The 14,889-nt window shown below is 50.3% G+C and overlaps 1 protein-coding gene across 1 annotated transcript in view; it reads right to left on the bottom strand.

Annotated features, from left to right (window-relative positions):
- Nucleotides 1-1,552: 1,552 nt before the first annotated feature.
- CLVS1 (clavesin 1) overlaps nt 1,553-14,889 on the bottom strand; it is a 973,486-nt gene continuing 960,149 nt past the window's right edge. Inside the window, exon 6 of the mRNA XM_069621099.1 lies at nt 1,553-2,774. Coding sequence (XP_069477200.1) covers nt 2,687-2,774 — 88 coding nt within the window. The 3' untranslated portion in view covers nt 1,553-2,686. The remainder of the gene's footprint in view (nt 2,775-14,889) is intronic.

Below are 14,889 nucleotides of genomic sequence, written 5' to 3'. Positions count from 1 at the left end.
GAGGCTTTATTAAGGCACACATTTTTGAAGAAATCAGTTGCTCTGATCGTATTAAATTTATCGGCAGAGTTGAATACCATCAACCACTGGATTCCCCTCTATAAGGAAGCCACCCTGTTTGGGCTCTCAGGCCCACCATTGACTGTGTCAGGCCCTTCTTGACAGGGAGTTAGCAGAGAGTACAGTTGGGAGAGGACTGGTCAGAGAAATTTGAGGACACCTGTGGAGTCTCTCACGGGTCCCCACTTTACCCTTTGCTCTTTAGAGAATATATGCGGCCAGTGGCAGGACTGATCTAGGAATAGGGCATGGGGGTTCTGATGTATGCTGACGACACCCAATTACTGGTAGTTCTGGACCAGCGTGCGGTAGTTTTGAGTAAAGTAGAGGATTGCCCGCTGCACATCCAGCACTGGATAAGTAAGAACTGTCTGGTCCTCAATTTGGTCAAGTATGAGGTCCTCCTGACAGGCTGGGAGAGGTAGGGAAGACTCTCACCTTTGTCTGGGCCACTGCATTGTCGTCTTCCATCGATGGAGGTCATCTGTAATCTGGGGGGCCTTTTTGATAACATTCTTTCTTTTGAACCACATGACAGCACTGTTGTCAAGAGTGCCCATTACTATCTTGCTTCATTGGCCATATACCTCTGTTTAACCTAGGACATCAGGCCATCCTAGTCCAGGTGCTGGCCCTCTTGAGACTTAATTGCTGCAGCAGCCTTTACAGGGCGATCTATGGAAAGCCTTAATGGACTTCCGATGGCTCGAAACAGAGTCATCCAGCTAATCTATGGCCTCAGGAAGGATGACCATGTGTCTGAATACAGGAGACCAATTGGTTGGCTTCGGACGGCTGAGCAGATTAGGCTCTGTGTCGTACCCATGCTCTCGAAAGCCCACATGGCCAGTGGTCCATGTTATTTGAAGAATCACACCATTCACTTCGACCCTCTTCTCAAAACAGGCTAGTTTCCCTGAGAGCCCAGACAGCAACATTGAGAGCGAAACTCCTACAAGTCTGGGGAGTGCTGGCACTGCTGGCATAGCTCGAACAGACTTTTGCGTGTGGATCATCTGATTTCGGCCAGGGGTTGGGAGGGGGGTGGTGGGGAGGCAGTACACGGAGGGGTTGTTGTTTTGTGGTCTTGGACTTTCTTCTTGTTTTATGTTTTCTATCATGAACCTTGAAGCAGAGTTTTTGGTCACTAAGCATCTCTTGAATCACTGCAATCCAACTCTGCGTGGGAAGTGCACGTATTTTATTTCAGCCAGGTGCTTTGGGGCGCTTTTCAGTAAGAGGGTCCCACAATTCAGCCACTGACTCACTCTAAAGCCTTTTCCAAAGAAATCTGCTCCAGTATTGAGAGCTTTGCTTAGTTTATGTATCAATTTCTTTCGCTTCATGGCTTTCCCGCTAAGACTGCCCCGGAGCGCCCCAGACTATGTAGGTCATGAACAAAAAGCATTTGTAATGTGTTGAGCTGGGAGAGCAGTGCCTTCGCCAGTCACCTGTGCATCCTTTTTCGGGAATAATCACGCAGCGCAGCCAGTTTTATATTCATGTTTTTTTTATTAGAATCTTTTTCCATCCTTTCTGTCAGGAGGTCATAATGGCAATTTTTCTGCAGGTAAAGCAAACGAAAAAACAAGGAACCCAGTGGATCTTTGGCATTTCAGTCACCGGCACATGTCCAACCATCATACATTTTCGATTACAGCGTATTCAATAATGTATCCCAAGTTTTTTATTTTTTAAAATTTTTATTACAACCCACTGCTGTAAGCGCACCCCCCTGGTTAAGGCGTGTGACTGAAATGTATGATTGCCTTCAAGGATCGCAAAGAGTGGTGGTTACATGGCAATAGGAAGATTGTTGAATCGCTACCCAGAATAGGCGAAACAATCTGCTACCGCTGCTGAGAACTCCTCCAACCCTCCACCAACAGGCTTCCTATGCCCTTGGAGCGAAGCGCCTATGTTTCTAGACGTGAACATATCTCTGTTTGGTCTTCTTCAGTGGCTCTTGACGCTTATTTCTGAATTTGATACATCAAACAAATCTGGCATCTTTTGGCATGCCCCCAGCCAACCCTCGCTTAAGTATAAAAAGAGAGCTGTCTGGGCTGTAGTAAATTTTGATCCCTTTTATGCCAGAATTACTAGAACATGTCCTTTCATGTTACAAACAGGTCTATGCTGGTGATTTGTTCAGACTCCAACCGGAACTATAAATACTATTCTTTGAATGTCTTCAAATACAGCGGCATCCTCCACGGGATGCGGACAGCGATACTGTGGGGCAGAGCTATATATACACCCGAAATGCCCATAAACTGATCTATGACTTAAGAAGCAGCCTTTGTGTGTACAATCATCAAAAAATAAAACCTAACATATTCATCCTGTGATCTTACAATTTGGCAGTGATCTATGAACTCCAACTGAACAAATTTCATGATGGCAACCAAAAAAAAAAAAAAGCAGTAGTTACTTTGAGCTGGAGACATCCTTCCTGTCTGTGCACAGGCAGATGGTCGCGGAGCTTGCTCAGTACGAAAATGGAAATGGTCATGTCAAACAGAGTGTGTGTGTATGTTAGTGTGTTAAGCCTGTGCTTTTATCACTAAAGGTTGCCACACTGCCAAAAAAAGACAATTCGCTTAGTGGTGTGATGTCGATGAGTTCAGTCCAGAGCGAGCAGCGGCTGGGTGTTGTCGTTCTCTCTTGGTGCCTCGTGTTTCAGTGTTCCAGGTTCCACTACTGACTGGGACCTAAAAGTGCAAAGAGACAAGTTGATTAGGAAGGGACACCAATAGAACTAATTGATCATTATATATCGTAACCATCCCTATTCAAAATGTTTGCACAGCCCCAGGTTGTTGCTTGACATTTCTTAAGTGCTAACAGCAAATCACTATCATTCAGATCGTATTGATAAATTATGTTTTTGAGAATGTATTTTTGATCATATGAATAACATTGATCATTATGTGGTACCTCACATTTTACAGAGGCATGCATGTACAGCAAGTATTGTATGCAATATCCTTTTGGTCTGTCCAAAGGATTTTTATTAGGTTTTAGATACACAGTTATAGGATCATTAGACAATAATACACCCAATTTAAAAAATAAGGTTTTTACAAAGCGAATTGCATTGAAAGTCTCCAAAACATAGTTAAACATCAGCACAAAACGTAAGCAAATGATATTCAATTACATGAGGTGTAAGGAACAAGCATGATGACATTGTTTAAAGCTTGGACCATACGGTGGTGGAATGGAAAATGAAGGGGAAGGACGGATAGGCAAGTGGACGTAGAACTATATTTCAAACCACCATTTAAGATCATTATGCCCAAACTTCTTCCAAACATGACCAAAAACGAATACATCTTTCACCAACTAATAACTCTTTCATCACAGATTAATCAAGCTTATTGGGCTCAATCAGAGCATTCCACTAATTCTTTTCAAACATTGTATTTCTTCTTCTAGTTGGTGGCTATGATCCACTGCCCATTTCATACTGGTTATCCCGCATTTTGATTGGAAGACAGTGTTCCCTACTTTGACATCACACACCCATGCTAAGGGTAAATGGGCTGTGTGTCTAATGATCAACCAATTTTTATCTTCACGCCTAATGGTTGACCCCCAAGTAATCCCCCCTTAAGGCGGTGTCGCTAAAGTGCCAGGCTATTTTGCAAGTCTATGCAAAAAGGACGAGCATACTCGTCCTTGGCACTTAAGGGTATCCATCAGGCAGTTGCATGCTGGTAGACCCCTACTGGTCGGCCTACCTCCCCACTACCCTCACTGATGTCTGCCTATAAAGTAATCCCTCCAAACTCCCCTTTCTGCATCCCCTGTCCACCCTCAAACCCTTCCTCACACACCAGCCTTGCGCCCCTGGCCAGTGTTCCATCACCTCCTCCCATCCCTCCCCCCACCACTCACAGTTCTATTCTAGTCAGGAGGTCCCACCTGAACACTTCTTTCAGCACCCCCTCGTAATCCCATTTAGATTCAACTTCTCCTTGCCCCCGAACTTCCTTCACCGCCTCTCCGACCCCTTGGCATGCCCCACCGGCCTGGTCATCAAAAAGTGGTCTATCAGATAGACCTTTCAATCGTTTGACTTCATGACCAATCTAGCCCATTTAAGTTAACAAAGCCACATGTCCGAGCCTGACCATTGACGTTCACTGCCACAGAGCAAAGCAGCTAATTGAATGAAAAGCTTGCATGTGTGCTCCATACAATGGTAATGCCAATGTCTAATCGAGCAGGTCTATTTTAACCATAGAGTCATAATCCCACGAGGACAGCTTGCAAAGTATTCAACAACTATACATGCTTTCCGCCCTCGTTAGGGAGAATCAACGTGGTGTAGTTGACATCCTTGGGATTGGATTACATTAGAAATAATATTGCATTGAAGACATTTCAGACTACAGTGCAGCTCTTTTCACCTGCCAGTGATGTTTCCATCATACATCAGAGGCTGTGGCCTGGCCGGCTTAGAAAGAAAGAAAGGACTCTAAGGGCAGATGGATGAGACCGAAGAAGGAAAGTGAATTAGCCTCCACCACTTTATTCCTTTCCATGTATGTCTGCATGGGATTTATAAAGCGTAAACCTCGGTGGGAAGCAACAGAGCCCTGTACAAAGAGGGCGCACCCAGGGTCGGACTGGGACAAGAAATAGGCCACGGAGACCCAAAAGAAAGTGGCCCACCCCTTGCCTCAAAAAAAGTGGCCCTCAAACCATCATCCGTGAATCGCGTCAATTCACGACTTTACAGAAATGGCTACTTGTGGAGGGTTAATGGTGTTTGTTGCATGACATGTTTTGTGTAAACGCTTGATCTAGATCCCATGGCCATTCTTCCCTGGACGCTCTTTTGTGATTGATGTGTTAGGTGTAAATTGGGACCACTTGCAATGTTTCATTTTAAGGGAAGCAACAGAAGCCCAATGAGATTGAGAACACCAGTTCCTTTCACATGGGCCTTTGTACCGCCATAAGAATATGATTGCCCATTAATATAGTGGTCTGAGGTACCTTAGTCCATGATATGTGCGCTATAGAAGTGTGCTTTGCTCACTCACTCCAGAGTTAGACGATTTCAAAACTTAGAACTGTGGGAGAAGGACTTTTTAATGCAGTTATTTTGTACATGAGACATCTTCTTTGGGAGAGAGCGGAGGGGAGTGTCTTGGATATGGGAGTTTGGAGGGGCATGAACTATGGAAATGTTCTGTTTTATTGGGGGACTCTGGTTTTCACAATGTGTGACTTGTCAAAGAAAGAAGAAAGACTTAACCCACCATCTCCTTTAGCTCCCACGCCCCCACACTGACAACATCACTATGGCCTAGAGGGCACCTGGGGCAAGGATTAAAATGCAGAGCATCCCACTGCCTGTCAGTAGCTTCAAATCTGTGTAAATAAAAGATATTACCATTACCCAACTAAAGGTTGTCCAGGGTAGTGTAGCTCAGTGACAACGTGCTCATCTTGGAAGCAAGAGAAGCAGAGTAACACAGGCTTGAATCCCGTGTCCGCACTTAGAAACCTCTTCAGTATTAAGCATTTTATAAATAACCAATTAATAATAATCATCATACTGACAAGGGATTTTATTAACTTCATAAGCATGAAAATCAGGGACAGCCATGCAGGAATTTTCACATATTAAGGCAGATTGCACATTGCACAAAGATCTTTGGAGAGCTACATCCTTTTTTACCTCGGTCCCTAGGATGAGCCCACTTATATGACAGAGGTAAATGTTTTCTCTTCTGCCACCACTAGGCTGCAAAGTAACTAGCGCCTAGATACCCGAGGGTTTTGTGCGCTGTAACAAATGCAAAAATAAATAAACAAAATGCAAAGCCCATTCCAGCTAGTAACGTGGACATGCCACTGCCCACTTATTTCACCAAACATCCTTACTTCATTCGCACTCTTATGCTGAAACAGCACTTCAAAATCATGCATGCATGCCCAGTAAATCCCAGTGTTTTTAGTGAATGTCCTTTTTCCTTCCTCTACATTATTAAAATACAAGCCTATGAGAATCAGAGTGAAATAGGGTGTGAGCCAAAAATACTGCAATGGTCGAATAATTTACAAACTACATGCAATAACTTGAGATCTCTGTAACCTGTATTATGGGTTATACTATGTTCAAGGCAGGCATCCCTTAAAAACCCTCTGTGGTAAAGGCACTGTCTTATAGTCACTGTTTGCCACCTCTATCTTGTTACTATTCATAATGTATGCACATTAATCAACATAAACTTTTCACGGGTGATGAAACGTGCCAGAGAAAAGGGCCACTCCCATGCCATTTGTGGGGTCTGCTTCAGACCAGAGGCTTAGACATGCTAGGGCCTGAGCAGGCAAGGCGAGGCCAACCCAAAATCTGTAAATGCCAGCGCTGCGTGGGCATTTGCAGCGTTAATGTCAGTGTAGTGGGACCAACTACATTAGCTTCAGGCCCCACCTGCAAGACGATCCTGGCTAGGCCTCTGCTTAAGACTCCAATAAAACTGCTGCTCACTGCAAATGCATGGCTTAAATAGTATGAAAAAGGGATGTGCAGCCCAGTGCAAAGCCTGCCGGAGGTTCTGCCAGGGCACTTTCTACCACTCAAAGGACCCTGATGATAGTGGAACCAACTGGACAAAACAGCCTGAAACCTGCCGTCTAGTGCACCGACATCACTGTTGTGTTCCTGGGCGGGGGTCAGTGCCTAGAACACCCTACATTCGGTTTAGTTGGATTTCAGTAGAGATTTCTCACACTGCTGAACGCACTGACAGTCGCATGAACGGACCCCTTTCCTGACATTATTTCCGATCCTAAAACACTGCCGCCCCATGCACCTGACCTCCAGGCCAAGTACAGGCAGCTCAACTCTGCCCCCAGGTACAGGCAACACAACTCTGCCCCGGTTGTAACTTGCATTATGTGTCCTGCAGTGTGCTTCCTATTGCGCAACTTTTACAAATATGCGCCCGTGTTAGGGTAACCAGATTTTACCCTAACACCCCCCTCCCCCCTTAAACCTTTCCTGTGTGATGACGCACTAAAATAAATATTTGTAGCACTAATCCTATCTATAAACTGCAGGGTGGAACAATTATAGGCCCCTAGAGCGCCTTGAGGAGATTTTGCTTGGATTGCTGCTACAGGCTTTGCTATGCTTGTTTCCTGACCAGTCTCCATGGCTATGAATGAAAAGGTTGTAGGTTCGAGACTACCATGGGGTGTCAGAGAGCTGACAAAGGTGAAAATGGGAAGCTGAGGAAGGGACGTCATTTCACCAAAATGCCAGGGGTAGCGGAAGTGACATACCACGTTCCTACACCTCTGATGACATCACAGGAAGTTATGTCATTTGACCCCGCAATGAAGTGACATCACAGGAAGCGATGGAACACAACCTTTCACCCCTTGACAAAAGAGGAAATGGCAACACACAGCATTGTTCCTGAGTATACTATGCAAAATATGGTTAGGATATCACTGTAATATGATATACATTTCAGTGTTTATAGGCCCATATTACGAAATTACTGTGAATGCAAGCAGACGTCCAAGGCCAAATGATAATGTTTTATTATATAGCACTTACGCTCAAGCGCTTTAGATAGAACAAATATATATACAATATCACCCAACCAGTATTGGTACTCATTTATCGACCGCAAATGGATGAAAGGCTGAGTTGGCCTTGTCGGTATTCAAACCTACAACCTGCAGATCACACACACATTGCAGCAGCGAGTTCTCAACCCACTGAGCTATCTTACTGGCTATAGCTATTTTACCTGCTACAGTAACATGAGCAATTACATGTCTGAATGTTCTCAAAGTCAGAAAGCAAATTGCACTCTGAAGTGGATACCATTAAACTGTTAACTGAGATTTAACAGCAGTCCTGTTCATTTGCAGGTCTGGTGCAAAGTTGGCCACATGTCAAGCTTGCGTGGATCCACTTTTCAGGCTTCAGAGGTTGGCAAAATACATACCATTGGGAGGGTTCATAAGGAATAAGTTAATTACCTGTAACTGTTGTTCTCCAGCATGGGTCTGGCATGGATTCACATGCTCATGAATATTCCCCGTCGTCAGGCCGGGAATCCTTGGTAAAGAAAAAAATCAGTATCAGTTTGGTTTCTGATCTGTCTTTCTTAGTAGTAACCAATCACTGATCTCTGGGTCATACTGCCCCCAGCCAATGACTGCCCTCTACCTAAGCCCCTCCCCTGGCAGCCATCCTCAGATTTGGTAGCTCGTAAAGTGGCAGTATGACCAAGTGAAGAGCCGCAGAGGGGAAGGAGGGAGGGTTCGCATGTGAATCCATGCCAGACCCATGCTGGAGAACAACAGTTACAGGTAAGTAACTTGTTCCTTCTCCAGCATGGGGTCTGGCATCGATTCACATGCTCATGAATATAAGAATACATAGCAGTATACACATGCACAACCACTGGAGGTGGCAACAGGCTCAACATTAAGCAATACAACAACTCAACATTAAGCATCTCTTACCTCCTCACCAGGCTCACCTTAAGCGAACAGGTTGCGCAGCACTGCTTGGCCGACCCTGGACTCCTCCCTGGAGTCCCGATCGACGCAGTAGAATCTCGTGAAGGTGTGCGTCGACCTCCACGTAGCAGCCCTGCAGATGTCCAGCAGGAGCACACCAGACAGGAACGCTGTGTTAGCAGCGATCGCTCTGGTCGAATGGGCTCTCGGACGGCCGGGCAGCTGTCGGTTTGCCAACCGGTGACAGTGCATGATGCAGCCGGAGAGCCATCTGGAAATGGAAGCCTTCGAGAGAACCTTCCCTTGATTCACAGGTCCAAAGTTCACAAACAGCTGTGATGTCTTCCGAAAACTCTTTGTGCGGTCCACGTAGAACTTCGGCGCTCTAGCCACATCCAGCGAGTGCAAAGTCCTCTCGGCCAGATACGAAGGCGATGGGAAGAAAACTGGCAACACCAAGGGCTCGTTGAGGTGGAAGTCTGACGGCACCTTGGGCATAAAGGAGGGGTGCGTCCTCAGCACCACCCTCGTGTCGTGAAAAGTCAAGTATGGAAGCTTGCAACATAGGGCCTAGATCTCTCCCACTCGTCGTGCGGAGGTGATGGCCACAAGAAATGCTGTCTTCCACGACAGAAACTTCAACAGTGCCGAATGCATTGGCTCGAATGGGGCCCCCATGAGCCTGGTCAGCACCACGTTTAGCTCCCACGCCAGGGCAGGGGCCTTCACCGGCGGGAACGATCGGAATAGTCCCTTCATAAATTCCTTCACCAGGCGATGAGACCACAAGGACGCCCGTCCTATAGTTCTGGTGTATCGGGAAATGGCAGCCAGAAATATCTTGATGGAGGCATGAGCCAGTCCAGCTTTGGCCAGCGACAGTAGGTACGGCAATACTTGAGGGGCCGTAATCCACAGAGGGTTAATCTTCTGTGCACAGCACCAGACAGAGAACCTCTTCCACTTATGTCCATAGCATTTGAGGGCTGAGGACGCCCTGGCTTTTGCAAGAACCTCTCTGCAGTTAGCCGGGATATTGTATCCTCCAAACTCTAGTGCTGCAGGAGCCAAGCCTGCAAGTTCAGCGACTCCGGGTCGTGATGGAGAATGGCGCCTCCTTCTCTGGAGAGAAGAACCGCGTCTTTCGCCAGCTTGATAGGTGGGGACGATGACAAGTCCAGAAGGTCCGGGAACCAGATCTGTCTCAGCAACGCCGGTCAGACGAGGATCATCCTGCACCAAGACCTCTTGAGCTGGTTGATGAGACGGAGCAGCAACGGCAACGGAGGGAACGTGTACAGAAACAGGCCGTCCCAAGGGAATGAGAAAGCATCGCCCATGCTCCTCGGCTGGGCAAAACCTGCACTTGGAGTTCGTCGCCGTCGCGAACAGGTCGATCTGGGGTTTGCCCCACCGTTGAAAGAGCCGATCCACCTGGTCCTGGCATAGTTCCAACTCGTGGCACGAGCGCAGCTCCCTGCTGAGTGAGTCGGCAATGGTGTTTTTTATTCCTGCCAGGTGGAAGGGAACCAGAAACATCCCCTGGGCGACGGCCCAGTGCCACAGATCCTGGGCCTCCTTGGATAGGGCTGGGGATCTGGTGCCTCCCTGCTTCCGGATGTAGAACATCGTGGTGGTGTTGTCGGTGAAGATCCTCACCACTTTGTCCTTGAGGGACGGAAGGAATGAACGATTTGAGCGCCCAGAACACGGCTCGTAGCTCCAGGATGTTGATGTGAAGAGACCTCTCCTCTGGGATCCAGAGGCCTCTTGCGTGGAGATCTCCGGTGTGGGCCCCCCTACCCTCCAGGGAGGCATCCGTCGTTACTGTCTCCTGATACGCTGGGGCCTGAAAGTCCATGCATGCCGAGAGGTGCGCACGGGCACCCCACCATAGAATCGCCCGACGGAACTCCTCGTCGAGCGGGATCCTGTCTTCGAAGCTGCCCGCCGCTTGAATCCAGCAGGCATCGAGGAACTCTTGTAGTGGTCGCATCCAAAGTCTGCAAAGGGGGCACAAGGTAGATGCATGAGGACATCATCCCGAGGAGGGACTTGATGGACCTCACTCTGGCCACATCCGTGGCTAGCAGGCGCTGCACCTTGCCCAAAATGGCCTTCGTCCTTTCTTCCGACGGAAATGCCAATCGCTTCACTGTATCGAGCTTCGCTCCCAGAAACAGTGCCACCTGCGACGGGAACAGATGGGATTTGGGGTAGTTGATGGCGAATCCCAGCTCCGTGAGCAGGTGGACGGTCCTCGCTGTGTGTTCGACGGCGAGTTCTCTTAACCTTGCACGGATTAGCCATCGTCCAGGTAGGGGTAGACGTGGATCCCTTGCAGGCGCAGCCACGCCGCCACAGGTGTGAGGCACTTGGTGAACACCCTGGGTGCTGACTTTAATCCGAACGGCAGGGCTCTGAATTGGTAGTGATGCCCCTGGACTACGAATCTGAGGAACTTTGTGTGTCCTTTTAGAATGGGGATGTGGAAGTAAGCATCCTCCAGGTCCAGTGACGATAGGAAGTCGTCCTCATCCAGCTGTCCCGGCACGTGCTGGAGGGTGACCATCCTGAATTTCTGTGCCTTGATGTACTTGTTCAACCGACGCAGGTTCAGGATGGGGCGCCAACCGCCTGTCTTCTTTCTGACGAGGAAGTATCTTGAGTATACTCCGGAGCCCTGGAGCCTCTTGGGGACGAGCTCGATGGAACCATTCTTGAGCATCGCCCTTACCTCCAACAGCAGTTGAGGGACGTGATTCTCCAGCATGGGGTCTGGCATGGATTCACATGCTCATGAATATTCCCCGTCGTCAGGCCGGGAATCCTCGGTATAGAAAAAAATCAGTATCAGTTTCGTTTCTGATCTGTCTTTCTTAGTAGTAACTAATCACTGGTCTCTGGGTCCTACTGCCCCCAGCCAATGACTGCCCTCTCCCTAAGCCCCGCCTCTGGCAGCCATCCTCAGATTTCTACCACACGTTCAAGTGTTGGGAGTCCTCGTGCTGTAGCTCTCGAGCTTTTGCTGCGTTTTTGTGCTTTTTCAGGAGATTTTTCTCGTTTTTCAGTTAAATAGAGACTCAAGCTCCACCGTTTCTACATCCGATCAACAGGGATCCGTTTCGGAGTTTTCTACGCCCCTCAAGGGTGAAGTTCTCGTCGAGTTACGCTTTTGGAGGATTCCAGAAGTTCCGAGGCCTACCCCGGACATGGCCCAGGAGAAAGGAAGCTTGACGCCCGGGAAGCTGTTCAGGACCTGCCCTGGATGCCAGCTTCAGAATGTTTTCAAGGAGGACAAGCATTCGTTATGCCTCTACTGTCTCCATGAGGACAAGACGCACACAGAGAAGGACTGTGGTTTTGTGGGAACATGTCGGAGCGGACCATGAAGGATCGCCACCTCCGTCTCACCAACTGGCTGGAAGGGAAGAGCCCGTCAGGCGAGAAGAAGAAAAAGAAGTCCGAGCGGTCTTCTAAGTCCTGTGAGGGTGCCCTGGCGACGGGGGCCCAACAAAAGGCTAAGCACCGCGAGTCCGCGGGCACCGGAAGCGCCGAACGGTCGGGCTCCTTGGCTGCCAGGCAGGGCGCATCCTCCCCAGCGCCATCAACCACGAGCCAACGGTCTGGCTCGGGTAAGAGGAAGTCCGAGAACCCAGCAAAGCTTCTCGAGAGGCCCCGGTCGATCTCGAAGATTCCGGCAGAGGGGGAGCGAGGCTCGGACCCTCCCCCTAAGGTGAAGGCCCCAGGCGTCCAGAAGGTGACGATGGCCTTAATTCACCCTGCTAAGACCTGGATTGAGGATGTCGCCGCGGCCCTGGCTCAGCCTGTGGAGGCTACACCAGTGGAGGCGCCCTCAGGACCCAGAGTTTCCCTTACACCGCGGAGGGAGTCGTCTTTCAGGCCCATTGAGAAGACCCCCACGAAGTCCTTGTTGGAAAAGGTGGGGGAGGGGCTGGTGGCCATCGTGGATACGGACACGACCTCTGAAGAAGAGCTCATCGAAGTCGTGGAAGAGGCCAACCGGAGCCAGGACCTTCGGAAAGTCCACTGCATAAGAGGAGGAGGACGCATCCTACGCCACCTCTCCCACCACTGCGGCCTGCTCTGCCTTCCCCCCGGTCCACTACCCACAGGGACGATACAGGCACGGACACGGCTACGACTGGTACAGATGACAACGGAGGTGATGACGGGACGTGTCCCCCATCGCCCCCTGCTCGGGCGTCCCCGCCCGACGAGATTGGATCCTTTCATGCCATGATTTCCAGGGCATCCGAGCTTTTCCAGCTCTGCCCAGAAGAGAAGAAGAAAGAAGGGTTCCTTTACCAATGGCGCAAGGCTAAAAGGAAGACGGTCCTCGCCGTACCGCTTCTTGATGACATCTGGGATGAGGGGCTCGCCCTCCTCAAGAACCCTGCCACGGCGCCGGCAAAGAGGGACCGGTACGAGAAGAAGTACCGGGTCCCCGACGCTGCCCCCTTGTGCCTTCGGGCACAACCTACCCCTGATTTGGTCGTCTCGGCCGCGGCAAAGAAGAAAGCTGGGGGGACATCGGCCTCAACATCAACTTCCCTGCCGGACGGCGAGGGCAGGAAGTTGGACACGATGGGACGACGGATCATCTCATCCGCAGCTATGACTATCAAGGCGGCCAACGCCCAGGCTATCGTAGCCCGCTACGACAGGGAGTTGTGGTTCAAAATCGCCCCTCTGTTAAGACTTCCTTCCGGACGCCAAAAGGACGGAGGCCTTTGAAATCCTACAGGAGGGTGAGATTGCCTCGGACCACGCCATCACGGTGGCAACGGACATCGCCGACACCGGTTTCCGTCAGTTGGGCAACAGCATTTGCTTGAGACGACGAGGATGGCTCAAGGCCACGGATTTCCGCCAGGACGTACAAACCAAGGTTTTGGACATGCCCTTCGACGGGAACAACCTGTTTGGGAAGGCGGTTGATTAGTCCCTTCAGGCCATCAAGACAGACACAGAGACTGCCCGGGCACTGGGAGTGCTCCAACAACGACGGCCGTCCTTTCGGAGCTCCGGAGGCAGACAAGGTGCCTCCAAGGGATCCGGCAGTGGCTCCTCCACGTACCGCCAAGTGGCAAGATCTTCGTCCCAGGAAGCCTACAGGGGACGCGGCAAGTCAGGTGGTGCCCGTCGTCGTCGACAGGGAGGTCAAGGAGGCAAGGCGGCCTCCAAACAAGATTGAACCGACCCTGGGGTTGGGCCCCTGCCGAAGCACCCCGGTGGGAGGCCGGCTGGCGAGGTTAGTCAGCGTGTGAGAGTCCATCTCCACCGACCGTTGGGTGCTGGACGCCCTGGCCCAAGGGCACGCCCTCGAGTTTCAGAAGAAGTGCCCTTGCGTTCCACCCGTGGCCAGGAAGGAAAATCACGTCCCTCAACTACTGTTGGAAGTAAGGGCGATGCTCAAGAAGGGTGCCATTGAGCTCGTCCCAAAGAGGCTTCGGGGCTCCGGAGTTTACTCAAGGTACTCCCTCGTAAAAAAGAAGACAGGAGGATGGCGCACCATCCGGGACCTACGACGATTGAACAAGTACATCAAGGCGCAGAAGTTCCGTATGGTCACCCTCCAGCACGTGCTGGGACAGCTGGAGGAGGGCGATTTCCTGTCGTCGTTGGACTTGGAGGATGCGTACTTCCACATTCCCATTCTAAAAAGACACTGAAAGTTCCTCAGGTTCGTGGTCCAAGGGCGGCACTACCAGTTCAAGGCCCTCTCGTTCGGACTGAAGTCAGCACCCAGGGTGTTCACCAAGTGCCTCGCACCGGTGGCGGCGCGGCTGCGCCTACAGGGGATCCACGTCTACCCCTACCTGGACGACTGGCTCATCCGGGCAAGGACGAGGGAGCTCGCCGTGGAGCACACGGCGAAGACCGTCCAGCTGCTCACAGACCTGGGATTCTCCATCAACTTTCCAAAATCCCACCTGGTTCCGTCGCAGGAAGCCCTGTTTCTGGGAGCCAAGCTCAACAGTGGCGCGGCTGGCCTCGCCGTTGGAGGAAAGGACCAGGACCATTCTGGGCAAGGTGCAGCGTCTGCTGGCCACGGACATGGCCAGGGTAAGATCTATCAAGTCCCTCCTCGGGATGATGTCCTCCTGCATTTATCTGGTGCGCCTTTGCAGGCTTCGGCTGCGCCCCTTACAAAAGTTCCTCGACGCCCGCTGGGTCCAGTCGACGGGCAGCTTCGAGGACAGGATCCCTCTCAACGAGACATTCGGTCAGGCGATCCGGTGGTGGGGTACCCGCTCCCATCTGTCGGCGGTCACGGACTTTCAGATCCCAGCTCAA

The sequence above is a fragment of the Ambystoma mexicanum genome, chromosome 5q (assembly GCF_040938575.1).
Source record: "Ambystoma mexicanum isolate Mex_15411 chromosome 5q, UKY_AmexF1_1, whole genome shotgun sequence".
In the NCBI taxonomy this organism is placed as follows: domain Eukaryota; kingdom Metazoa; phylum Chordata; class Amphibia; order Caudata; family Ambystomatidae; genus Ambystoma; species Ambystoma mexicanum.
This window is presented reverse-complemented; position numbering and strand designations above follow the sequence as displayed.